The sequence below is a fragment of the Danio rerio genome, chromosome 4, assembly GCF_052040795.2.
Source record: "Danio rerio strain M-AB ecotype USA chromosome 4, GRCz13ab, whole genome shotgun sequence".
Classification (NCBI taxonomy): Eukaryota; Metazoa; Chordata; class Actinopteri; order Cypriniformes; family Danionidae; genus Danio; species Danio rerio.
The window spans coordinates 68,165,610-68,193,372 of record NC_141024.2 but is presented as its reverse complement, the minus strand read 5'-3'; the positions used below and the strand labels follow the sequence as shown (position 1 = coordinate 68,193,372).

The 27,763-nt window shown below is 40.9% G+C and overlaps 2 protein-coding genes, 1 long non-coding RNA gene and 6 other non-coding genes across 15 annotated transcripts in view; 5 read left to right on the top strand and 4 right to left on the bottom strand.

Annotated features, from left to right (window-relative positions):
* LOC147845236 (uncharacterized) overlaps positions 1–27,763 on the top strand; it is a 934,973-nt gene that overhangs the window by 439,728 nt on the left and 467,482 nt on the right. The gene's annotated exons all lie outside the window — the stretch shown is intronic.
* Positions 4,926–5,089, top strand: LOC137494452 (U1 spliceosomal RNA). The gene has a single exon (XR_015486665.1). It is a non-coding gene; the product is annotated as a U1 spliceosomal RNA (small nuclear RNA).
* Positions 6,955–7,118, top strand: LOC137494483 (U1 spliceosomal RNA). Its single transcript, XR_015486977.1, has one exon. It is a non-coding gene; the product is annotated as a U1 spliceosomal RNA (small nuclear RNA).
* trnal-cag (transfer RNA leucine (anticodon CAG)) lies at positions 8,811–8,893 on the top strand. Its single transcript has one exon. It is a non-coding gene; the product is annotated as a tRNA-Leu (tRNA).
* On the bottom strand, positions 9,970–10,042 carry trnav-cac (transfer RNA valine (anticodon CAC)). Its single transcript has one exon. It is a non-coding gene; the product is annotated as a tRNA-Val (tRNA).
* On the top strand, positions 11,551–11,633 carry trnal-cag (transfer RNA leucine (anticodon CAG)). The gene has a single exon. It is a non-coding gene; the product is annotated as a tRNA-Leu (tRNA).
* On the bottom strand, positions 12,708–12,780 carry trnav-cac (transfer RNA valine (anticodon CAC)). The gene has a single exon. It is a non-coding gene; the product is annotated as a tRNA-Val (tRNA).
* LOC137491210 (uncharacterized) lies at positions 15,786–26,806 on the bottom strand. The gene is made up of 3 exons (XM_087250213.1): positions 26,777–26,806; positions 26,291–26,435; positions 15,786–18,666 (listed from the first exon to the last, which is right to left on the bottom strand). Exons 2-3 carry the CDS (start codon positions 26,373–26,375, stop codon positions 17,534–17,536), a joined length of 1,218 nt encoding a protein of 405 aa, XP_087106339.1. The 5' UTR covers positions 26,376–26,435; positions 26,777–26,806; the 3' UTR covers positions 15,786–17,533.
* Positions 18,889–26,093, bottom strand: LOC141381907 (uncharacterized). Its single transcript, XR_015484456.2, has 3 exons — positions 22,046–26,093; positions 21,902–21,995; positions 18,889–20,520 (listed from the first exon to the last, which is right to left on the bottom strand). It is a non-coding gene; the product is annotated as an uncharacterized LOC141381907 (long non-coding RNA).

Sequence of the window (27,763 nt, the reverse complement as noted above, 5' to 3'; positions counted from 1 at the left end):
CTGTCCTTAGCTCTTTAATTTGTATCCTATTTAAGTATATTTAACTTGCTTGTTAAATAAATATAATTTTGTTATTTAAACTATTATTTTCATCATAATCAATGTGCAATTATTTATGTGAAATGGTGAATATAGGTCTATAATCACCTTGCAATTTCGAAATCATAGCTTTTTTGCTTCAAGTATAGACTATTCAGTTCATAAGAGCAGTTCAATCTTTTATGAAGTTTGCTGTATAAAAATATAACAATTTAAAATATTTATAATTATCGGCCTATACATATCGGCTATCGGCCTCCAAGTCTGAAGAATTATCTGTTATCGGTATCGGCCAAAAAATCCATATCGGTGCATCCCTAATTAAAACCAAATAAAAATATTTTATACCATTCTGTCTCCTCAATCTGCTCTGTTTTACTTGGCATCATTTGTTTAATACTTTCTTTTAACTTTGCCATAAATGTATTTAATTCAACACATTTTAAAAACAAATGCATAATACCTTCATTTTCCAGTCCACATATTTTGCATAATGCATTCTCACTGCTTCCAATTTGTGCCAGTTTTGTTTCAGTGAAAATAACATTATGTCTGATGAAATAATCCAACGTTTCAATTTTTGCGTCTAAATATTTCCATTTTAAATTCTTCCAGATTCCCTCTTCGTCTATTTCCACAAATATTTTTTTCCAAAATTGTTCTGAAACTGGTCTTTTATGCACTTTGTTTCTGAAACAAATGTAGAAATTTTTGAGTACACATTCTTGAAAATCTTTCTCATATTCTTTAAAAACATTTTCACATTATTCCTTCATTCGAATCTATGATTTCAAAATTTTCTGGATCCACACCTACAAATGTTGCCATAATTTATCGTCCACCCAAACTAAATAATGAATTTCTAAATGACTTTGCTGCTTTTTAACACATATTACCACCCTCTTACCTAATATTATAGTTTTAGGAGATTTTAATATTCATGTGGATAATTTTAATAACTCCCTTACAAGAGATTTTATATCCTGTCTTGAGAGCTTTGGACTTCAACAGCATGTCAATGTTCCCACACACTCTGAAGGACACACCCTCGACCTCATCTGCTGCTCTGGTGTTTCACCCATTGACCTCTCTGCTGAGGAACTCCCTATAACGGATAATTTTCTCCTCTGATTTAATTTTGCACTCTCTCTTTCTTCCACCAAATCTCTCCGTACTATTTCCTTCCGTAACATAAAACATATTAATTTAGAATCCTTTTTTTGCTAGTATTAACTCTCTTCCTGAAATTACTAACCGTTCATCACCAAATGATTTAGTTTCTCATTACAACACTGGACTTCACTATAAGTCTCTGTAATAAAGTTCACGGCCCTTTGGCCGCCGGGAAGAAGGAGGCGGAGAACCGACGCAGTTTAAAAATATTTATTAATAACAGGGACGGCAGCTCCTTACGGAGACAATGGGGGGTTGGCGCCACAGCCCCTGCGAGACCTATATGAGATGGGCCGAGAGAACAGGAGATGAAAAAAAAGGAAAGACAGAGTAGACCAGGAAAGGGGAGAGAGGAAAAAGAAAAAAAAAATTGGGGTTCGGTTCTCCAGACATGCTGCCCCTCGGTCCTCCACCAGCTGAGAGATGCGATGACGTGCTGGGAGCCCTGTGGAGAAATCTATCCACCCGTCCGTCTTCTGGCGTCCGGCGGCGGTTCTCCTGGCTGGCTGGCGGCATCTCTGGTCTCCTGCTCCGCTTCCGTGGATGGATGCAGGCTCTGGCATCATGGTGGATCGCGGCAACTCCCCCGGGTTCTGTGGGATGGCTCCCTTCAGCACTTTCCTCTTCGGTGGTGAGCCCTGCGTCTCCTGCTCCTCCCCATGCTGGGAGACGGCAGCAGGCAGATCCTTTCCTCGCCAGCCTCAGGCCGTCCCGGCACTCTGGGCAGACGAACAGGTTTCTCCCCCACTCGGGTTAACTCCCAAACACTCGCCCCTCTCTCAGCGGCAAGGGCATCTGGACAACGCGTCCCTCCTTCTCCCGGGCTTCGGCACCACTGTAATAAAGTTCATGGCCCTTTGGCCGCCAGAAAGAAGGAGGCGGAGAACCGACGCAGTTTTAAAATATTTATTAATAACAGGGACGGCAGTCTCCGTGTCTAAACCTATACGAACAGACGGCAGCTCCTCACGAAGACTGCCGTCAAACTGAAAGCAAAAGTAAAATATGTCCGGGCCCGGTCCTCTCTCGGCTTCCTCTGCCATAGTTCCTCCTTTTATGGTCCAGAGCTCCTTCCGTGGGATCCGAGGCAGGTGCGCACCGCAGGTGTATCCACTTACGCGGTGGCCTTACTCCGTTCCCACGGCTCTCGGCCACGCCCCCTCGCCACAGTCTCATATGGATTATTTGAACATCTGACAGAAATAAAGTCAATCAGGTAAGCAATGAGCGTAGCTACTGCTGCTTCTCTTCTGTTTCTGCATATTAACAGCAGGTGTTCATCATCAGTGCTCAATCATCACTTAATTAAACTCATCATCGGCTCATTAACTTTACTCTGCTGCTGAGTAAATTTTGCTCAATTAAGAGAGGGACCAAATGTTCTCTGAACTGAGTAAATTTTACTCTGATGATATTACTGTGTACAGGTATGGATCATATGTTTTGTCCCAGCTAAGATCTTAAAATGTTCTTCACTTCTCATAGTAACAACTAATGATAATAATTGTCATGGTCACATATATTGCTGTATATGAAAGGATATTTATTTATTAGCATGATGGTTGCTATATTTTAATGAAACAACTGTTTACTATGTAAATGGAGCTATCAAACCGACACAAGCGTTGAAAATAATACATAAGCTAAACTTTTTCAGGTTTTGTGCAGCCATATATACATGTAAGTAATATCACAGTATAAAAATAACCTACAACACGAAATCTCTAGGACAGGTGAACTTTCTGACGACACAGCACAGACCAAACACTGCACAAAGAATGAGATATTTCAAACATGATGTGACCTTAGCATTAATGTAACAATAAAAATAACTTACCGCACAAAATCTCTGTAATGGATGAACGTCTGACAGCGCAGCGTCAGGCACACAGACAAAATACTGCACACACAGTGAAATATTTTAAATGTGATGTGAGCAAAACATACTGTTTATCAGAACAGAATAAAAATAACCTACCGCTCTAAATCACTATGAGAGGTGTATTTGCTGACAGCGCAGCCTCACGAACAAAGACAAAATGCTGCACAAAGAGTGAAAAACTTCGAACGTGATGTAACCAGAACATACTGTGCATCAATATAACAGTATAAAAATAACTTACCACACGAAATCTCTACGACAGGTGTACTTTCTGAAGGCGCAGCCTCACGAATACTGCTCAAAAAGTGAGATGTTTTAAACATGTCGTGAACAAAACATACTGTGCATCAATATAACAGTATAAAAATAACTTTCCACACAAAATCACTTTAACATACGAATTTATCTCGGCAGATAAACTTTCTGACCCGATAAATTGAGCATTCAGAGCAAGAGAAACTTTGGAAAATCCTTAGCGCTGATTGGCCCTGATTTGAAACTTTAGACAATGCATCCCTCCGATTAGCCCATGGTCTAAGCAAACTGTAGACAATCGCGGCTTCTCGTTGGACGAGAGTTTACAGTCTACAGTTACCATTGCACGTTCCCTGGGCAGATGTCTGCGAATTCCCCAAATGTGGGAATCTCGACTGCATAATTTCTGGTAGTGGGGGACTGCGTTCGCGCTCTTCCCTGAGCACAGTGGTTCAAGACAGAGTTCAGGCGGTAGCGTCGGGCCCGGCTGGAGCGGCGCTTCCCTCTCGTCCTTGGCCAAGCCTCTTTTGCTCCAGTAGAGCCGCGCGCGCCTGTGGAAGGCCTGCCCACCCGTCGCTAGAAGAGTCTGTTCTGACGCCGAAAACTACTCGAAAGGTCCCCCCTCAAAGCGGTTTGACCAGGTGAAGGAACACGCAAAGAGAGCCCCCGGTGGCTTTTGTCTGCCAAGCGAGTGTGCCCTGTGGAATGTCAGGATTTTATTTGCCGGCCTGCCGCTGTTACTGACGGAACGAATGCAGACCGTGTGAAAGGTCATCATTTTATCTGCCATTAAGTAAGCGAACGCTTCTGCTCGGATCAGAGGTAACTTTGTTTCAAGAACTGCAATCTTTTGCAGACGTCTGTGGCGTTTTGGGCAGAAGGACGGTTCTAAACCAATCTGAACCAGAGGCAATTTCGCAGCCAGCCGTCGGTGGTTTCCCGTCCCAGGAATGTAAGGTGCTTGCAGCGGGAGGTTGTTCCGTTAGCGTTTCCGCTTTCGTCAGTGAAGTTCTTTTGCGGAACGTTTGTAGATCCCGTCGTGTTCTTCAAGCTATGTCGTTTGAGCACTGTGCTGATAGGCTGACGTAAGAAAACAGGACACAAAATATACAAGGCAAGAGTGCAAAGCACGGAGCTCTAGGCAAAGGCGGTCCGAACCGCAGCAAAGCAAGAGGTCGACTTGTCCAAATAGACCAAATCAGAAACTAAGCAGAGAAAAACGGCATCTGTAGAGAAAGAAAACAGATGGAGGAAAAGAAAGAAAGAACAGGAGGATCCCCTCCCCCCATAGAGGGTCTGTTATCCCCAGATCGAGTGCGTCCAGTGGAATCCATGTGTTGGCAGCCCCAACTGATGACAAAACACAAAGCAAGCATCTGGAGGAAGCTCAAACTCTTCATGCGTTGCCACAGTTACTAGCGAGTGGTTTGCAAGCACAGGCATGTCTGCTGCAAGTACAGCGCCGTCAGGAGACAGGGGTTGCTGGCCCATTCCCCATGCTCGGTGGCTGGGCATCACCGCCCTGGAGTACGGCCGATAGAAAACGGCGGCTGCCATTTGCGCCGCCCGGCAACTCATACTTACCTGGCAGGGGAGATACCATGATCAAGAAGGTGGTTCACCCAGGGCGAGGCTAGGCCATTGCACTCCAGCCACGCTGACCCCTGCGAATTCCCCAAATGTGGGAATCTCGACTGCATAATTTCTGATAGTGGGGGACTGCGTTCGCGCTCTCCCCTGAGCACAGTGGTTCAAGACAGAGTTCAGGCGGTAGCGTCGGGCCCGGCTGGAGCGGCGCTTCCCTCTCTTCCTCGTCCTTTGCCAAGCCTCTTTTGCTCCAGTAGAGCTGCGCGCGCCTGTGGAAGGCCTGCCCACCCGTCGCTGGAAGAGTCTGTTCTGACGCCGAAAACTACTCGAAAGGTCCCCCCTCAAAGCAGTTTGACCAGGTGAAGGAACACGCAAAGAGAGCCCCCGGTGGCTTTTGTCCGCCAAGCGAGTGTGCCCTGTGGAATGTCAGGATTTTATTTGCTGGCCTGCCGCTGTTACTGACGGAACGAATGCAGACCGTGTGAAAGGTCATCATTTTATCTGCCATTAAGTAAGCGAACGCTTCTGCTCGGATCAGAGGTAACTTTGTTTCAAGAACTGCAATCTTTTGCAGATGTCTGTGGCGTTTTGGGCAGAAGGACGGTTCTAAACCAATCTGAACCAGAGGCAATTTCGCAGCCAGCCGTCGGTGGTTTCCCGTCTCAGGAATGTAAGGTGCTTGCAGCGGGAGGTTGTTCCGTTAGCACTTCCGCTTTCGTCAGTGAAGTTCTTTTGCGGAACGTTTGTAGATCCCGTCGTGTTCTTCAAGCTATGTCGTTTGAGCACTGTGCTGATAGGCTGACGTAAGAAAACAGGACACAAAATATACAAGGCAAGAGTGCAAAGCACGGAGCTCTAGGCAAAGGCGGTCCAAACAGCAGCAAAGCAGGAATTCGACATGTCCAAATAGACCAAATCAGAAACTATGCAGAGAAAAACAGCATCTGTAGAGAAAGAAAACAGATGGAGGAAAAGAAAGAAAGAACAGGAGGATCCCCTCCCCTCCCCCCACAGAGGGTCTGTTATCCCCAGATCGAGTGCGTCCAGTGGAATCCATGTGTTGGCAGCCCCAACTGATGACAAAACACAAAGCAAGCATCTGGAGGAAGCTCAAACTCTTCATGCTATGCCACAATTACTAGCGAGTGGTTTGCAAGCACAGGCACGTCTGCTGCAAGTACAGCGCCGTCAGGGGACAGGGGTTGCTGGCCCATTCCCCATGCTCGGTTGCTGGGCATCACCGCCCTGGAGTACGGCCGATAGAAAACGGCGGCTGCCATTTACATTTACATTTAGTCATTTAGCAGACGCTTTTATCCAAAGCGACTTACAAATGAGGACATGGAAGCAATTTACACAACTAAGAGCAACAATGAATAAGTACTAAAGGCAAGTTTCAGGTCTGTAAAGTCTAAGAAGGGAAGTATTAGTAGTTTTTTTTTTTTTTTTTTTTTTTTGGTACAGTTAGTGTGATATTCAAAGAGGCAATTGCAGATTAGGAAGTGAAGTGGAGACTAAATTGTTGAGTTTTTAGTCGTTTCTTGAAAATAGCGAGTGACTCTGCTGTTCTGATGCAGTTAGGGAGTTCATTCCACCAACTGGGCAGATTGAGCGTGAGCGTTCGCGAAAGTGATTTTTTCCCCCTTTGGGATGGAACCACGAGGCGACGTTCATTCACAGAACGCAAGTTTCTGGAGGGCACATAGATCTGCAGAAGTGAGTGCAGATAAGAAGGTGCTAGGCCAGAAGTCACTTTGTAGGCAAACATCAGAGTTTTGAATTTGATGCGAGCAGCAACTGGCAGCCAGTGCAAACGGACTAGCAGCGGAGTGACATGTGCTCGTTTAGGTTTATTGAAGACAACTCGTGCTGCTGCATTCTGGAGCAGTTGAAGAGGCTTGATAGAGTTAGCTGGAAGCCCAGCTAGTAGAGAGTTGCAGTAATCCAGTTTGGAGAGAACAAGAGCTTGAACAAGGAGTTGAGCGCCACCTGGCGGCATTTGCGCCGCCTGGCAACTCATACTTACCTGGCAGGGGAGATACCATGATCAAGAAGGTGGTTCACCCAGGGCGAGGCTTGGCCATTGCACTCCTGCCACGCTGACCCCTGCGAATTCCCCAAATATTAGAATCTCGATGTCCTAATTTCTGGTAGTGGGGGACTGCGTTCGCGCTCTCCCCTGAGTACAGTGGTTCAAGACAGAGTTCAGGCAGTAGCGTCGGACCCGGCTGGAGTAGCGCTTCCCTCTCTTCCTCGACCTTTGCCAAGCCTCTTTTGCTCCAGTAGAGTCGCGCGCGCCCGTGGAAGGCCTGCCCACCCGTCGCTAGAAGAGTCTGTTCTGACGCCGAAAACTACTCGAAAGGTCTCCCCTCAAAGCGGTTTGACCAGGTGAAGGAACACGCAAAGAGAGCCCCCGGTGGCTTTTGTCCGCCAAGCGAGTGTGCCCTGTGGAATGTCAGAATTTTATTTGCCGGCCGGCAATTTTTTCGTCAAATCCTCGTACAGCGTCAAGTCATGACATTTGACAGATCCACGCCCTAGTATCATGGGTCATCCAGTGAGCAGAGAGCCATAAAACAAGGATAAAACAAGGCGTACGCGTTGGTCAATCGAGCGGACAAAGCCAACTCAGGGTGACAAGCTCCCTGCAGGTATTAGGGCCAATTTACAATCCGGGCCCGACACAGCTGTACAGGTCCTTGCGAAATGTCCCCTTTCGTCACATTTGAAGCACCTGAATTCTGGGCGTTCCTTCATCACATTTTCTGAGCTCATGCATAGTCGACAGGTTTTTACCTGATTGGTGTGCATGACTCTAAAGTGCTGTGGCGCTTCCGCCGTCTCGATTTTGGTACTGTATGGTAAGGAGACCATCTCCCCCGGAAATCTGTTTTTTACAAACCTTGTTCCATCTTCTATGTTTGTGCCAGGATACAATCTTCTTTTAATTTTAGATATGGGGAAAACTCCCCATCTCTCTAGCTTGCTTAAAATTTCTTCATTTGCTAGGTAAACAGGCAGATGCTTGAACGAAACAACACAGTCTCTGTTTTGTAACCTCCGTACTTCAGATTTCACTCCTTTAATTGTCAATCCATTGTCTATTAAAATTTCGGTGTCATCTTCAGTCTCCATTGTTACTTCATACTCCCTTTGTTTGTTTGGGTCTCACCGCCAGCATTCTTCCTTCTCCAATCAGCTCCGTGACTGCTTTAGTTATATCAAATCTTCTTGCATCTTTTACATTTTCTACTTCTACAGTTACTGTTGCTTCCTTTGTGCATACTCTTCTTTGTACATCTTGCTTATCCTTACCTTTCTCACCTCTTCGTTGGCCGGGCTCTTCATTTTATTTATCTCTTTGTCTGTTGTCAAGTCCATTTTCTTTACCTCTCCGTCTATTATCCAGCCCATTTTCTTTATCCTTTCTTGCAAGTCCCTCCATTTCCATGTCGTTGCCGGGGAATCTGTCCATGATTAAAAATAAAACACACTACATAACCACCCTTCAGTCAGCAAAATGCTGCTGTTAGGTGGTTTTTAAAGACAAAAAGAAAACAAACAAACAAAAACACTCAAGGTCAATAAACAAAAAGGTAGACAAACAAAATGGGAAGAGCCTTTCTCTCCTTACTGCTGCCAACTCACTTCCTGTTTGCTCTATAGCCCCCTCAGGGTGGTGTGGCCGTAAGCAATGACAGCTGTCAAGTGTTGGCTATTGAAACTAGGCGCAGCCCCAAGAGGCGAGCACAGATTAGCTGCCTGCAGCGCCAATGAGCTGGACAGCCGGAGCTGGGCAAGCTGTGAAGCACCAGATTCCATGTCACGGTACTGCGGTGTGGCTCCCAGGAGACAGCTCCTGCCAAGCTTGCATGTCAGGATGGCCGAGCGGTCTAAGGCGCTGCGTTCAGGTCGCAGTCTCCCCTGGAGGCGTGGGTTCGAATCCCACTTCTGACAAACCGAGCCTGCGGCAGTGCGCTCAGGCTGAATTCTTTAACTCTCTGCCCCCATGTCCGAATGATACAGTAGCACTGACAAAGTGCCGCATCACGCGGGCTTTAATGCAAGTGCACTGAAAGGGGATCAAAAAAATTGTCCTGGGATGGTGTTGCTTTTTAAGGTTTGCAGGGCATTTTTTTCGTCAAATCCTCGTACAACGTCAAGTCATGACATTTGACAGATCCATGCCCTTGTATCGTGGATCATCCAGTGAGCAGAGAGCCAATTGAGAATGTGCGTAAAAGCAAATCTGAATGTTTCCGCCCAGTTGCTAACAGGAGACCCTCCGCTTGTAAAGCCATCGTGATAACCACAGGAGCCTCCGGTTAGGGTGAGAGCACTGTCTTGTGGTGCCAGCGCAGAGAGACGGAAAGTCACTTTCCACAATGTTTTCATTCAATGTTCTACGCTGGTGGAATCACCTTCCCATTCCCACTCGGATTACGGATACACCGGTGTCCTTCAAACGACAGCTAACACCCATCTCTTCAGAGTACACCCGAACCCCGGTGAATATCCCTCTCTCTAAAGAAAACGAAACTCCTACTCCAGCACTAAATTCTCTGAGCACAAACAAATTACTTGGAATAAATAGCCCTTTTTCGTATGCATTGCCTCGTCTTGTTGAATACCTCCACTATTGTATGTCGCTTTGGACAAAAGTGTCCGCTAATTGTATGCTTCCGCCCAGTTTCGAACAGGAGACCTTTAGCGTGTAATGCAAACATGATAAACACTACACTACGGAAACCAATAGGCCAGTGCTGCTTCAAGTATTTATAGTCTTTTTTTATAGAGCTGTCTTGTACGGTCTGCACCGTGAAGGGCCAGCAAACGCACTGGCCACCTGCTCATGCACAACACAAAGCTAAAAGAAATCAGATTCTACGCAAGTTTGCGACACCGCGAGGGGCGGTAAACACTGAGCTGAATTCAAACTTTTAGCCTCACACCGCTCTGCTGAAAGAATGTTTTCAGTGAACGTCAGTACTCAACAGAAGCCTGATTTGACAATTGTCATAAAAGCCAGAGGTTGTTTCCGCCCAGTTTCGAACTGGGGACCTTTCGCGTGTGAGGCGAACGTGATAACCACTACACTACGGAAACCTTCAGGCAAATCGAGCTGATAACCCTTTTTGATTGGGTGCCTGTCGACGATCATTGCTGGTGCGGCAGTGGATGCTATTATTTTCTCGCCAAAAGAAGAGCACCGTTTCCACTCGGTCGCGAACCGAGGACCTTTCGCGTGTTAGGCGAACGTGATGACCACTACACTACAGAAACCCCACAAGTGCTTTCACCAGCGAAGTTAGGCCTGCAAGGATAAAACAAGGCGTACGCATTGGTCAATCGAGCGGACAAAGCCAACTCAGCGTGACAAGCTCCCTGCAGGTATTAGGGCCAATTTACAATCCGGGCCCGACACAGCTGTACAGGTCCTTGCGAAATGTCCCCTTTCGTCACATTTGAAGCACCTGAATTCTGGGCGTTCCTTCATCACATTTTCTGAGCTCATGCATAGTCGACAGGTTTTTACCTGATTGGTGTGCATGACTCTAAAGTGCTGTGGCGCTTCCGCCGTCTCGATTTTGGTACTGTATGGTAAGGAGACCATCTCTTCCGGAAATCTGTTTTTTACAAACCTTGTTCCATCTTCTATGTTTGTGCCAGGATACAATCTTCTTTTAATTTTAGATATGGGGAAAACTCCCCATCTCTCTAGCTTGCTTAAAATTTCTTCATTTGCTAGGTAAACAGGCAGATGCTTGAACGAAACAACATAGTCTCTGCTTTGTAACCTCCGTACTTCAGATTTCACTCCTTTAATTGTCAATCCATTGTCTATTAAAATTTCGGTGTCATCTTCAGTCTCCATTGTTACTTCATACTCCCTTTGTTTGTTTGGGTCTCACCGCCAGCATTCTTCCTTCTCCAATCAGCTCCGTGACTGCTTTAGTTATATCAAATCTTCTTGCATCTTTTACATTTTCTACTTCTACAGTTACTGTTGCTTCCTTTGTGCATACTCTTCTTTGTACCTCTTGCTTATCCTTACCTTTCTCACCTCTTCGTTGGCCGGGCTCTTCATTTTATTTATCTCTTTGTCTGTTGTCAAGTCCATTTTCTTTACCTCTCCGTCTATTATCCAGCCCATTTTCTTTATCCTTTCTTGCAAGTCCCTCCATTTCCATGTCGTTGCCGGGGAATCTGTCCATGATTAAAAATAAAACACACTACATAACCACCCTTCAGTCAGCAAAATGCTGCTGTTAGGTGGTTTTTAAAGACATAAAGAAAACAAACAAACAAAAACACTCAAGGTCAATAAACAAAAAGGTAGACAAACAAAATGGGGAGAGCCTTTCTCTCCTTACTGCTGCCAACTCACTTCCTGTTTGCTCTATAGCCCCCTCAGGGTGGTGTGGCCGTAAGCAATGACAGCTGTCAAGTGTTGGCTATTGAAACTAGGCGCAGCCCCAGGAGGCGAGCACAGATTAGCTGCCTGCAGCGCCAATGAGCTGGACAGCCGGAGCTGGGCAAGCTGTGAAGCACCAGATTCCATGTCACGGTACTGCGGTGTGGCTCCCAGGAGACAGCTCCTGCCAAGCTTGCATGTCAGGATGGCCGAGCGGTCTAAGGCGCTGCGTTCAGGTCGCAGTCTCCCCTGGAGGCGTGGGTTCGAATCCCACTTCTGACAAACCGAGCCTGCGGCAGTGCGCTCAGGCTGAATTCTTTAACTCTCTGCCCCCATGTCCGAATGATACAGTAACACTGACAAAGTGCCGCATCACGCGGGCTTTAATGCAAGTGCACTGAAAGGGGATCAAAAGAATTGTCCTGGGATGGTGTTGCTTTTTAAGGTTTGCAGGGCATTTTTTTCGTCAAATCCTCGTACAACGTCAAGTCATGACATTTGACAGATCCATGCCCTTGTATCGTGGATCATCCAGTGAGCAGAGAGCCAATTGAGAATGTGCGTAAAAGCAAATCTGAATGTTTCCGCCCAGTTGCTAACAGGAGACCCTCCGCTTGTAAAGCCATCGTGATAACCACAGGAGCCTCCGGTTAGGGTGAGAGCACTGTCTTGTGGTGCCAGCGCAGAGAGACGGAAAGTCACTTTCCACAATGTTTTCATTCAATGTTCTACGCTGGTGGAATCACCTTCCCATTCCCACTCGGATTACGGATACACCGGTGTCCTTCAAACGACAGCTAACACCCATCTCTTCAGAGTACACCCGAACCCCGGTGAATATCCCTCTCTCTAAAGAAAACGAAACTCCTACTCCAGCACTAAATTCTCTGAGCACAAACAAATTACTTGGAATAAATAGCCCTTTTTCGTATGCATTGCCTCGTCTTGTTGAATACCTCCACTATTGTATGTCGCTTTGGACAAAAGTGTCCGCTAATTGTATGCTTCCGCCCAGTTTCGAACAGGAGACCTTTAGCGTGTAATGCAAACATGATAAACACTACACTACGGAAACCAATAGGCCAGTGCTGCTTCAAGTATATAGTCTTTTTTTATAGAGCTGTCTTGTACGGTCTGCACCGTGAAGGGCCAGCAAACGCACTGGCCACCTGCTCATGCACAACACAAAGCTAAAAGAAATCAGATTCTACGCAAGTTTGCGACACCGCGAGGGGCGGTAAACACTGAGCTGAATTCAAACTTCTAGCCTCACACCGCTCTGCAGAAAGAATGTTTTCAGTGAACGTCAGTACTCAACAGAAGCCTGATTTGACAATTGTCATAAAAGCCAGAGGTTGTTTCCGCCCAGTTTCGAACTGGGGACCTTTCGCGTGTGAGGCGAACGTGATAACCACTACACTACGGAAACCTTCAGGCAAATCGAGCTGATAACCCTTTTTGATTGGGTGCCTGTCGACGATCATTGCTGGTGCGGCAGTGGATGCTATTATTTTCTCGCCAAAAGAAGAGCACTGTTTCCGCTTGGTTTCGAACCGAGGACCTTTCGCGTGTTAGGCGAACGTGATGACCACTACACTACAGAAACCTCACAAGTGCTTTCACCAGCGAAGTTAGGCCAGCAAGGATAAAACAAGGCGTACGCGTTGGTCAATCGAGCGGACAAAGCCAACTCAGCGTGACAAGCTCCCTGCAGGTATCAGGGCCAATTTACAATCCGGGCCCGACACAGCTGTACAGGTCCTTGCGAAATGTCCCCTTTCGTCACATTTGAAGCACCTGAATTCTGGGCGTTCCTTCATCACATTTTCTGAGCTCATGCATAGTCGACAGGTTTTTACCTGATTGGTGTGCATGACTCTAAAGTGCTGTGGCCCTTCCGCCGTCTTGATCACATGTTTTTGGATTTGTCAGGGAAACCAGAGCACCCAGAGGAAACCCACACGAACATGCAAACTCCACACAGAAACACCAACTGACCCAGCTTAGGCTCGAACTAGTGACCTTCTTGCTGTGAGGCGAACATGCTACCCACTGCACCACCATGCAGCCACCATACACATTTTTTCCTAAAATGTATATATTTTTTAAGTCTCAGCTCTGCAATTTAACTATTTTTGTGGCAAATATTTTTTTATTATCTTTCAAACAGTGGGCTGAAAAAAAAACTAATTTTAGAATAACAATTAAATTGCCGGCAATGTGGTGGCGCTGAGGGTAGAACGTTCGCCTCACAGTAAGAAATTTGTTGGTTCGAGCCTCAGCTAGGTCAGGTGGCATTTCTGTGTGGAGTTTGCATGTTCTCCCTGTGTTTGTGTGGGTGTCCTCTGGGTGCTCTGGTTTCCTCCACAAATCCAAAGACATGTGGTACAGGTAAATTGAGTAGGCTCAAATATATATATGTGTGTGTGTTTGGATGTTTCCCAGTGATGCATTGCAGCTGGAAGGGCATCTGTTGTGTAAAACATGGATGGTGCTGGATAAGCTCTTGGGTTATTCCATTGTAGCAACTCCAGACTAATAAAGGGACTAAGCTGAAAAGAAAATTAATGAATTTAGTCGGAATTTAAAGGTTTTTGCATCTGATTTCAATATTATTATTTTTTTGGAATTATAAGCTAAGCTTATTGTGCTGTAGGTTTTTGCTTCTACATTTTACCAACAGTAAACCGGAGCATTATTGAACAAAGAAACATACAAAAGAACCCTTCCTTTTCATTGATACAACCTTTATGCAAAAATCTCCAAAAATGAGGTCTCTACACTTTTGAGCGAACTCTGTTCATTTTCCTGGTGTGAAGCTGATGCTGTTAAATTGCTCCCTGTTCGCAAAGTACAGCTCTGCAATTGCAGCGAGCTGGGCCACTGCATTTTGAGAGACACCTTCTCTCTGGAACGCTCTGGTCATGGTTGCTCCACGTCTTGTCAGCTTTAAAAGCCTTTTGTAGCATGTATGACATCACAAACATTATTAGCTGAAAAACTATTTAAAACAATTAATACCTTTATGACCAAATAATTACAATGCAACCACCTATCGTAAGCCTAATGAGCACGTAAAATTATATAAGTATCAAATGCACATTTGTTTGTGTGTGTGTGTGTGAGTGAAAGACAGCATGTAGTAGTGTGTGTAAGAGAGAGAGCCAGTACATGTTTATGAGAAAGCATGTAGAAGTGTGTGTGTGAGAGGGAGGGCTTATCTTTGTGAGTGAGAGCATGTACATGTGTCTGTGAGATGTCGATGTGTTTGTGTTGGCAACATTGTATCATTTACAGTCATGCTAAAAAAGTATTTCTGAATTGAATTGAGATAGAATGTAGGTGTGTGTGAGAGAGAGCATGTACAAGAGTGAGTGTGTTAGTGAGAGTGTGTACAAGTGTGTGTGTGTGTGAGTGAGACTACACAGCAAATTCATTGGTGTTAAATTTCAAGTGTTGTGGTAATTCAGAGTAAAGTGTTAAAATTCTAGAGTTAGATAAAGGTAAAATAACCCTCTCGGCGTTAGAAGCTGATTTGCCTCCTTGTCACACAAAGTAACGTATCTACCTTTGTAGAAAACCCTTGTATTTGAGAAACTAATCAGAGTGTCTGAAATGTCGCCACACCCTCATTCACCTGGCCCTTAAATTAGTCAATTAGTTTAGTCCACTAGACAGAGGGAATGAACACAAATAAGTGAATTCAGACACCTGCTGTTGAACACCTGCTGGTAACAAGCACAATCACTGAAGGAATAAGAAATTGAAGGAAGAAATGAAACTACAGACACAGCCTCACACCAAACCAACTGAACTAAAACAGAGGATTTAACAACTCCATTAAATAATAGCATAAGCAGCTTCACTGATTACAGTTTGACTTCATTTCTGTAAGAATATTTGACAATGAACAGAGGTTTATATTTTTTTTTTATTAAAAATATTTCATTTGACCTCACCATCATGGAGATCAGAGGCTGCTTATTTGAGCTCTTGAAGCTTTACTCTTATATCCTAATGTTTCTCTGACTGCTATAACTGTGTTTCTAAAACTCATTAGCTATAGCAAGAAAGGTCAAGAGAAACTATACTGTTTATGCTTAATTATTATAGATTTAATTTCAGGTGTTTATTAAGTTGATTCATAAAGAGATTCAAATATAGTTGCATTAAAACTGCATGGGACAATACTACTGGTATTCTGCTGCTCTTCATAGAAAATTCAACAAACAATTAGGATGCAATTAATATTTACAGTGTCATGCACTAAACATTCAAGCTCCAGCTTGCTCTTTATGACACACAGGCATCAAGAATCAGGATATGAACCTCAACCGTGGTTGCTAAAAAAAAAAGCTGCATAGTACAAAGCTCCCAGCATGCATTGCAGCATGAATAAATTATGCAGCTTTATGTTCTTATAATCTCTTTTCCTTTATTTTGTGTTGTTTTTGGGAGGTGATATTTCAGTAGTGTTTATTTTTTTTTGTTTGTCACCATTATTGAGATTCAAAGACTAATTATTGATGTCTGTGTTTTTGAGTTCTGGCATAGATCAAACATTCTCATTGTAAATATTGTTTTTATTTTATTGGAGCTTCAGTGGTTTCATTTATGTATATTATTTATTTCTCACACATAACTAATATGATATTGAATTAGAAAACAAGCAGGAAAGGATGGCTATGTTTTCATTAATAATCTCTTCAGACTGACAATTTAACTTTCTTTCAGCTTTCCATGCTATATGTATAAATAGTGTAATTAACACTATCTATAGCAGCTAAAATAAAAGACATTTATAGTAAGAAGTTGAAGAGCCCGACTAAAGCAGACTCTGTCCTCCATCATGGTGACTTCAAATGAACAACAGAAATTTCATTAAGAGCTTTTGTTCACATGACAGAAATAAAGTCACAGGTCAGTAATAGATGAAGCTCCATGATAAGTTGTTTAATGTGTGAGTTTTTTTTAAAGATGTTGAAAAATAACATTTTTTATTGTGTAATTTGTTTTATTTTTATTGATTATGATTTTATTTAGAGTTTTTTTCTCAGCTGATTTCATCTTTGGTTTTGGCTTGTGTTTTTCTTTCCTTCAGTGATTCTGCTTGTTAACAGTTGTTCATCAACAATTCTCAATCCTCCTTTAATTAGACACATAATTGTCTCATTAACTTCATCACTGTCTGAGTGTTCAGCCCTCTGTAGTGAGGACACTAGTGAGGATTTTGCTCTGGAATTTAAGGCTTACGTGTGTTCGAATGAAAAATACAGACTATGGGATTTGTTTTTAACAGAAATATTCTGGAAACTGAATTTACGAATCTAAAATGTTGAAAACAGCAGATTACTGGCAACCACTGCTGCCAGTATTTTGACATACATTTAACAGATATTTTACACAATAAGAGTTTGTTAATTAACACTCTCTTGGTGTTGACAATGTTAACACTTTCAAAAGTGTTATTTTTAACACATAGTGGTTCCCATATAAACTCTGAGGGAGTGTTAATTTTAACTCCAAGGTAGTTAAATCTACTATCTAAAATTTGCTGTGCAGTGTGAATCCTCTTTTGTGTGATTCAGATGTGGTAACTGATTAAACCTCTTGTCACAGTGTGAACACTTGTACGGTCTCTCAAGTGTGAAACGTCCGGTGCAGTTTCAATTTTGTAATAAAAGTCTTCTCACACTTAAGCACATATACTTTTTCACACCAGTGTGGATCTTCATGTGTTCATTAAGGTTTGCTGATTGGTTGAAACTCTTCCCACACTGAGTGCATGTGATTGGTTTCTCTCCAGTGTGGGTCTTCATGTGTTTATTAAGGTCTGAGGAGTTGTTGAAACTCATCCCACACCGAAGCTGCGGTCACACTAGAGTTTGAGCATGCGAAATTCTATTGTATGGTGCTGCGATAAGGCGCGGGATTAAACAAGATGATTAGACATAAAAAGCGATTGGTCTATATTTTACATTTCTGTCCATAGAGGTCATGTTTTTATCTTTAATTGGTCTCACAGTCAAGTGATACAATTTCGCAGGTCAGAGTTCACCAAGCTTGAACTTTGCAACACAGTGAACTGCGAAACTTAACACACAAACTTGGTTTGTGGTCTGACGCATTCCCGTGCTTATGAAAGGAAATCCATGGGAAGAAAAGTCCAGTGTGACCGCGGCTTAAGTACAAGTGAATGGTTTCTCTCCAGTGTGGATCATCATGTGTCGATTAAAGTGTGATGATCGGCTGAAACTCTTCCCACATTGAGTGCATGTGAATGGTCTCTCTCCAGTGTGCATCTTCATGTGTTCATTAAGGTGTGATGATCGGCTGAAACTCTTCCCACACAGAGTGCATGTGAATGGTTTCTCTCCAGTGTGGATCCTCATGTGAATCTTAAGATCCCATTTTCTTCCAAAACTCTTCCCACACTGAGTGCAGGTGAATGGTTTCTCTCCAGTGTGGATCCTCATGTGTTTATTAGGGCGTGATGAGCAGTTAATAGTCTTTCCACACTGGGTGCAAGTAAAGGGTTTCTCTCTAGTGTGGATCTTCTTGTGATTATTAAGGTGTGATGATCGGCTGAAACGCTTCCCACATTGAGTGCATGTGAATGGTTTCTCTCCAGTGTGGATCCTCATGTGAATCTTAAGATCCCATTTTCTTCCAAAACTCTTCCCACACTGAGTGCATGTGAATGTGTTCTCTCCAGTGTGGATTGTCATGTGAGTCTTAAGATCTAAATTTCTTCCAAAACTCTTCCCACACTGAGTGCATGTGAATGGTTTCTTTCCGGAATGAATCTTCATGTGTTCATTAAGGTGTGATGATCGGCTGAAACCCTTCCCACACTGAGTGCATGTGAATGGTTTCTCTCCAGTGTAGATCCTCATGTGAATCTTAAGATCCCATTTTCTTCCAAAACTCTTCCCACACTGAGTGCATGTGAATGTGTTCTCTCCAGTGTGGATTGTCATGTGAGTCTTAAGATCTAAATTTCTTCCAAAACTCTTCCCACACTGAGTGCATGTGAATGGTTTCTTTCCGGAATGAATCTTCATGTGTTCATTAAGGTGTGATGATCGGCTGAAACCCTTCCCACACTGAGTGCATGTGAATGGTTTCTCTCCAGTGTGGATCCTCATGTGAATCTTAAGATCCCATTTTCTTCCAAAACTCTTTCCACACTGAGTGCATGTGAAACGATTCTTGTCTCTCCTTTTCAAAATGCCTTCAGTCTGTAAATGAGTTTTTTCCTCAATTTTGAAATGATGTTGATCCTCTTTCCTCCCCTTATTCTCTTTAATTAGGTCTGAAATAAATAAAACATGTTTTCATTAAGTCTTAAAACTCTCATCAAAAGCTGAAAAGTGAAAAGACACTGGAAACATTGGCTACACACACTGTAATTTTGATGCACATTAAATGTAAAATAAATCAGATCATATTTTGTTTGGTCCATTAACGTGTACACATTTAAGCAGATTCAACTCATCTTTATTTATCTAGTGCTTTTACAATGTAAATTGTGTCAAAGCCGCTTAACATAGAAGTTATAGTAAATTAAAAGTGTGTCGGTCCAGTTTTCAGAGTTTCTTACATAATTGATCATAAAAGCCATTTTGGTCATATTGATAAGACACAGATTTGAAAGCTGTAAATGGCTATTTTTATTTGTGTATATTCATAATTACAACAAAATGTTTTCCTAAAATTTGTAAAGCAGACAGGGAATACTTGTTCATTCTGTGCCTGACTGGTAAACACATCAGAAAAAAAGTTCTGGGGTAAAAGCTGAATATTTGTACAGCATCTGCATAAAGGCTGGAATGTGCACATTTCTCCTTGTGTGCTGTTGGGTCAGTTTCATCCATTCTGGGGGATTTTTAAGCTAAATTTGGCCAAAGCTTTCTCTGCGTTTCAGAAAACGAACTGATATTTAGGGGACATCTTATTTTAACATATTCTGGGAAAATGCTTTGAAAAAAAAAAAAAACTCAATATACTCTGGGAAAATTTTCTCCCTTTTCATTATATTCATGGCTGTTTTTTTCTCCATTGGCCTCTATTATATATATTTTTTTTATTGCAAAGCCATGACAGCATATAATCATGCATTTATAATAGTTGGTGTTTTCTGTGACGACAGTCAACATTGTTTAATTGGTCTCCATCCATAAGACGGCAAAAAGGAAATGGGTGAGAGAATAAAGGAGGAGGAGGAGAGTTGAAGAGGGCAGCATTATGTGGTGTGCGGAAGAAAGAGAAGTTGACTGAACTTTTGCAGTGCAGGAAACGAGAAGAGAAACTGTCGAGACGAGCAGTGTAAACTTAACGATTGGCCGTGAGAAACAAAACGCGATAGTACGTATTGAAGCAAACATAAAGTCCCTTTAAGTACTCTACAGTCTTTGATTCAGATTAAAGTGTAATTTAAAGATTAATTAGGTTATGTTATCTAGGAAAGTTGGAATAATTAGTTATTGTATAACTGGTTTGTTGTGTAGACAATCAATAAAATATACAGTAAATATTTCTTAAGAAAGCTAATAACACTGACTTAATTTTTTTTGTTTTTATTAAAACTGCTTTTATTCAAGAAATAAACCATAAGAAATAAGACTTATTATGACTCCAGAAGAATTATTTGTGTTTTATAGGAAATATTGTGAAAATCTCCTTGGTTTAATTTAGATCACTTAGGAAACACCATTTTAAATTAATGGGAGGGGGAAAAAATGGATTTCAACTGCATCTGTTAAAGTTTACAGGTGTAAAAATGTGCCTTGATGTACTGTAATGTTTAAAATGTGTAATCCTACAATACAAAGTTACTTGTCAAATAAATGAACATGGAAGATTATTTCGAGTTTAAGTTATTTAATTAGCTTATTAATGAAGACAGGGCAGCACAGTGGCGTGGTGGGTAGCACAATCGCCTCACAGCAAGAAGGTCTCTGGTTCAAGCCCTGGCTGGGTCCGTTGGCATTTCTGTGTGGAGTTTACATGTTCTCCCCGTGTTGGCGTAGGTTTTCCCCGGGGTGCTCCGGTTTCCCCCACATAAAACATATGCTGGATAAGTTAGTGGTTCGTTCTGCTGTAGTGACCCCAGATTAATAAAGGGACTAAGCCGAAAAGAAAATGAATAAATGAATATTTATGAAGACTGCAGAGTGATGCATAAAAATGAAATAGCCCCCATGCTAATGCTAACTTCAAAGTGCAGGCTGCATCTAAGAAAGAGACGGGTCCGGCAAATAACAAAAGTGCGGTCCTTCAAACTATTGATGCACCAAAAGATGATTTGATTGCTAAAATTGAAGGCCGTTGCACAGTCAAATGAACTTTGCAATCAAATTGACCAGCTTCAGACAGAGTTACTCCGACTCTGGCTTTGCTAAAAGACCGAAGCAAGGATCTTGAGGAAAGGTCTCACTGCTCAAATCTCCACATTACGGGAGTTAAAGAAGGACGGGAGCATTGCAGACGTGTAACGGAATTTGTAGCTGGCGTCCTAAAAAATACCCTGAACCCCGAGAAGACTCCACTTTTGGACCAGGCACACTGCACTCTACGCAGCAAACCAGTGGACGACAAGGAACCGCTACTCTTCGGTTAACTTTTAAATTACCACTATAACAGATGTTCGTTGTTGTTATTTCTAGTTCTCAAGTATATTTTGTCAATAATAGGGTAGTTTTGTTTTTGTTTCAATATTGTGTTGTTTCGTGTTTATAGGTGTATGTGCGATCACCCCTTTTTTTCTTTCCTCTCTCCCCCACACATCCCCCTACATACAAAACCCACAGATACCTTTCGGATGCTTCTGATAAATGTTTTCGACAGCCCTCCATAAAATAGGTGGAGTAAAGACAAACTTTACCAGTTGGAATGTGCGGGGGCTAAATCACAAAGTGAAACGAAATAAGGTGTTCGCATATCTTAATAAGTTAAAATCTGATATTGTATATTTACAGGAGACACATCTGTTGAAAAAAAAAACTATCCTAAACCTAATAGAGGAGGCTATACACAAATATATTATTCAAACTTCAATAGCACTACTATTACTGTACAGTTTGTTATGGAGTCAAATGTGTTGGATAAAAATGGCAGATACATAATAATCCAAGGTAAATTTTTTAACATGTCTGTGGTCCTGGTTGATGTTTATGTTCCTAATTGGGACAATGTACTATTTTTCAGTGATTTATTTTCAATTTTGTCTAGTCTCGACACACACAATTTAATTTTAGGAGGCGATTTAAATTGTGTTTTGCATCCAATTTTAGACCGCTCTAGCTCTTCGAGTAATACATCAAGTCAGTCAGCACAATGTGTCAACTCGTTCCTTCAGGCATATGGTGTAAGTGACCCCTGGAGACTTAAATATCCACCTTCCAAGCAATTTTCCTTCTATTCACCTGCGCATCAAATCTATTCCAGGATTGACCATTTTCTCCTGGACAAGCAGTTACTTCCCTTAATGTCAGAAGAAGAGTAAGGTAGTATTGTTTTTTCAGACCATTATCCAGTCTCACAACAGCTATGTTTTCAAGGCAATGTTATCTCCCAACATACTCAATACTCTTGGCAGTCGACGATTTTGTAAAATTTATTGATGCTCAAATTGATTTCTTCCTTGAGACAAATAAATCCCCAGAGATAGGTTGTAGCATCCTATGGGATACTCTGAAATGAGGACAGATTATTTCATATCAAGCTAGTGCTAGTAAAAAAAGTCAAAACGGCTTACAGATATGAATAATATTAATACAATTGATCAGCTACACTCAACATCACCTTCCGAAGAGCTCAATAAGAAAAGACTTCTTTTGCAAGCGGAATATTTATTTATTTATTTTATTTATTTATACAGGGACAATGTACAACATGACATGCTGTGCCCGAGTTAGCTATAAAGCTAATTTACATCTGTAGTCCCTGGGCAGGAAGTAACAAATTTAACAGTAACAACCAATACAATATACACTTACAATACAATACATCATTGTCAATAAAATCAATATCAAATCAGTGATTGCATATTTGATTTTGTTTGAGCCAAATTTTAAGAACAGTTTTAAAATGCATAAAAGTGCTACTCTCTCTGATATACACTGGTATTTTATTCCATTTTTCTGCTGCTTTAACTGAAAAAAACTGATTGTCCAATAGCAGTTCTCTTAAGTTTAACTGAACAATCACCTCTAACAGATGACCTAGTCTGTCTTATATTGTCCTTGCCGACAATCACACATTGTTTGAGGGGTGGTGGTGCAAGATCATGAAATATTTTATAAATAAACACGCATCAGCATAAAATAAGAAACTGTCGAATGTTAATAATATGACTCCCTGACAAGTAAAAATGCAGAGGATCACCACATAAGATCACGCCAGATTCATTATGAACATGGTGAACGAGCTGGCAGGTTATTGTGTTACCAACTGACACAATACTCAGCAGCTGGTTTTATAGCAGCAGTTAGTAAGGATGATGCAGTATTATTACTGATAAACAGGGATTTAATGGTTAATTTAAAAACTTCTATAAAACTCTTTGCAGCTCTGAGGTAAACAAAATTGAGCGTATTCAAAGCTTTTTTTAATTATTTAGAATCACCGTCCCTCTGTGATTCAGATAAGTTGGCATTAGAAAGAAATATAACACCTTCTGAAATAGAAAGTGCAATCACAAAATTGAAAACCGGAAAAGCACCAGGCCCTGATGGCTTCCTGGACGAGTTTTATAAGAAGTTTACTGCCAAGCTAACACCCCTGTTGTGCAAGGTATTAGGATTAAGGATGCACTTAAATGTGAATCTTATCTTCCGATCAGCTTACTCTGCTGTGATTATAAGATCCTGGCTAAAGTGCTGGCAATCAGAGTGGAGTCAGTCATGAGAAAGAGAATTTACCCAGATCAACCATCCATTCGAATAAATAACATTATTTCTAAATGCTTTTCACTCTCTAGGGGAACGAGACAGGGCTGCCCTCTGTCCCCTCTGCTCTGACATTGCCATCAAACCTCTTGCAACTGTATTAAGGAACTCAGATGGCATGCGAGGAATTTTCAGAGGGACACGAACATAATCTCCTGCTATAAGTGGATGATCGTTTTCTTTTTCTGTCAAATCCAGATACATATATTCCAAAAGCTCTTACAATAATTTCAGAATTTGAAAATCTTTCTTGATACAAAGTCAATCTAGCAAAGAGTCTCCTTTTCCCTTTCAATGATAGAGCACAGCAAATGTCCACCCAAACCTTTCCATTTTCAGTAAGTCCTGATAAATTTGTATATCTGGGTGTGAGTGTGACACGTAAATATAAGGATTTGTTTAATAATAATTTTTAAATTACGTTAGACAAAGTAAAACGAGACATGACGCACAGGTCAAGCTTTTCTTTATCTTTGGAAGATCAATTCCATTAAACTGATAATACTACCAAGATTTCTGTTTCTATTTCAGACCGTGCCTGTTTGTATTGCCAAGATTATATATTTCAGCAGTCCAATTCTGGTTTAGGAAGGGAGTTAACTGTGTTAAAGACCTGTTTAAAGATGGCATATTTATCTCATTTAACAGTTGAGAACAGACATTGAGATTCCCCAGTCTAATTTTTTAGTTACCCTCAGGTCCATAGTTTCATTAAAAAACACTTCTCTCCTTCACTGAACCAACCAGAAGCATGCAGGATAGATGAATTGGTAAATATGGACCCATATCAAAGATGTATGATGCCCATGTTATATGAAGTGATCCAAAGAACTGCCTCCCCTTCCCTAAACCATATAAATCAGAAATGGGAAGACGAACTGGGACTAGAAATATTAGATACAGCCTGGCAATATGCCATAGAACTGGTACGCTCATCTTCTGTATGTGATTCAGATTCATCCTGTCCCAGATGTGGTTTGGAACCAGAAGATCTGAGTCATATGTTCTGGGGATGCCCTAAATTACATAGATTTTGGACCAATATTTTTAAATAATTTTCATCTAAATGTGATAAAGATATGGATCCTAATCATTTGACCTCAAATTTTGGTACAGTGCCAGAAGAAATGTACCTGTTAGCTAATCACATAGAAATCATGTGAAATGTAAATTAAATTTAATTACAAAACTAACCCTAACAAGCAAACAAGTGAAAACGAGAAGTGAAAAAAAAAAAAAAAAAAAATCGCACGTCTCCCTCCCGGTCCTCAAATAAGTTGCGCACCTTTCTCACCCCCGGATCCCTCCTCGCTCTTCAGACACGTCACACACTGTCTGCATTAGTTTCAAAAACACAGATTTCTTAACAATTTAAAACGGCATCTTTGGATATCTTTTTTTTGCTGAAGATACTGTTGTCCTGAAAAACTTAAAACAAAACGTAAAAAAAACAACTTGCATATACCGTAGGAAAGGTACAGCAGAACATTTTGGCAGTTTTAAAACCTCAACTTTTTTCAAACCGCGGTATACCTTGTAAACTGTTATCATCACATGCATAAGCAGCAGAACACTGTTTTTAGGATCTAAAAATTCCTTTTTTTTAAGTCTCAAGCATAAAGGATTCGAATGTCGCCGCCTGTTGATACGTGAAGAATATGGTCAATACTGAAGAACTTTACACTCAGATGTTTGCATTTCATTAGCATGCTGTAATCCATTTCTTAAGCAGAAAAAGTCATTTTTAGACTAGTTTGTTAGCCAGTTGTAGTCAGCGCAATGCTAAACGTTTTTGTTCCACTATACTTTGTTGATTTTGTTTCACGTCGTCCCACAGCAACATCATATAGTTTAGAATACTGTACAATGTTTTATAACAATTTATTATTTTAATATCCATTTCATTCAGCAAGTTTAAAATTGGAGGCATCCACATTTTTTGACATACTTTAAACCAGGGTTTCTGCAGGTTAAATTTAAGACTTTTTAAGATATTTTTAAGACCATTATGACTGAAATTTTAGACTCACAAAGGGCTAAAGGCTAAGGAATTTTTCAAATGGCTAAGATGGAAAAGATTGTATTATCATATTTTAATTCATTTAATTATACAATAATAAATATTTTTTTAAAAATTGTATTTTAGATATTTTTTAGCAAAAGATTTTAAATTGTGTGTAGCAACAAGTAAGCTTTACTTGTATCCATACACTTTTTTCCCAAATAAACTTTCTTTAAAAAAAATAAATAAATGAACAAATGCTTTAAACGTTTTAAAACCTATAATAAACAAAATCTATGCACAACAATCTGTCTAGGTCGATGTCCTCAGCAGTAATGGAGCACGTTTAAACAAATGTTATTGTAAGTAAATATTTAAACCATTATGATGAATAGAGTTAAAATGACCTTTTTGAATGAAAAGTTTTATTGGGATGGGTTGTTGGTGATTGTAGATTGAAAATTTAGATTTTGGAATTTAAGGCACCGCAGAAACCCTGTTTAAAAGCAATAGCCCTGGTAATTAGCTATTATAATAATGATGTAATTCTAACTCAGATACTATCTGTGAGAACTCGTAACAACTACTAGAAACAAGTTTAAACCCATAAAGCAGATAGCAGATATCTTAGCAGATATAATAGCAGATATCTTCTATGAGAATACTGTAGGTCAAATATCGTCAGCTTATTTGAACTTTAATTTATTTGTTTTTGTTTATTGTATATAGCGCCAGTGCTTAAGGACGCTTTACCAACAGCAGGAGAACAAGAAAATCAATAACCTTAAAAAGGTAGAGAAAATGGGAGACTAATAATACATTAAAAGAATGACAAAAGACACGAGAGCAAGTGACAAAAGAAACTCATTCCTGTCTTTCAATGACTGCTTTTGTGCGTTTAGGAGAACTAGGCAGCACACTCAGGGCTGCAAGATGGATTTAATTTAGTATTCTTATTATTAAAATATATCTGAATGAAAACTAACTTGTTTGTTCCTGCGGATCTTCCTGTTTGACTGTGAATGACTCTTCAATCTTCACATCTTCACTCTCCTCTTTAATAAACTCCATCTTTATAACAGTGTGGAGATCAGTCACTTCAGCAGGAGTTTTTCTCTCTGTGTTTGGACACTTAATCCAGTTCAAAATGAACAAAACAATGAACAGAAACAAAATAATTTCTCTTCAACACTTGCTTCAATGGTTTCTTTATTTGAGAGTAATTAACAAAAAGAAATCAGGTGAAACATTTAATTAAAACACTTATTATACACTTTTCTGTTGTTTTATTCAAACAACAGCCTTCAGTTACTGAGAATAAAATAGTACTACTAAAATACTAAAATAGTTGTATAAAGGGTTAAAATAATATTTCCAACAGCAGGAACATAATATAGCATCGTATAAAAAACTTAAAACTTTAGAACTTTAACTTTAAATCAGTTTATATCTGTAAACGTTTTAAAACAAACCTTTCTCCAGTTGAATCACAGCGACGAAGCAGCGCTGCCTGATGACGTCACACGCCACGGCAAAATAAAAGTCTTTTTTGTTTAACTTTTTTGCCACTATCTGTTGCAGTCATGACTTATTGATACATTTCTCCCATGGTTTTCACTTTACACTTTGTCTGCTCTCTCTCTCACAAACCTTAAATCTAAACATTTTCTTAACTTTTTTTTAATCCACTTTATAATGACTTGTATGTCTACAACACTTTCTATTAATATCTGAGTCCAAATCTCATCCTCATAATTATGACCTCTTCTATTTCTACAACTTCATAGGCCTATTTAGGGTTTCTTTTTTCACATGAATTGTTGTCTCTTATTATCTGTGTTCCACGTTTCCTGCCATTCTTTAGCAATATCTGTAGTAATATTTAATTTACCTTTACTTACATAAGCATTAAAGGGGTAGTTCACATAAAAATTACAATTCTGTCATTTACTCATCCTCTACTAATTTCAAAACTGTTTCTGCTGAATGCAAATAAAGAGAATACAGGGGCAAAAAACAGCCACTGTATGGTTCAACAGTTCCTGTGGACTTGGGGGAAACCAGAGCACCTGGAGAAAAATCATGCGAACATGGGGGAACACACAAACAAAAATGTCAACTGACCCAGCTGAGGCTCAAACCAACGACCTTCTTACTGTGAGGCGATCAGTGCTACCTACTGCACCACTGTGATGCCTCACATGTATAATTATTTGAGGTATTAAACTGGTATTGGTGAAGAACTTCGCTTACAAATAGTTGTTATTTTTTAAAATGTGTGAAAAAGCACCATTCAGATGTAGCGACTGTATTGATCTGGGCAATCAAGCATGTATTGTTATAGACTCTATGCTTATTTGTCTTAAGAGATGTTAGGCAGGTCCTGTTCATGTAATATGTTCATGTAATAGTCTATCAAGTTGGTATTGGCATGAACAGCTATACCTGTCAACGGGTTT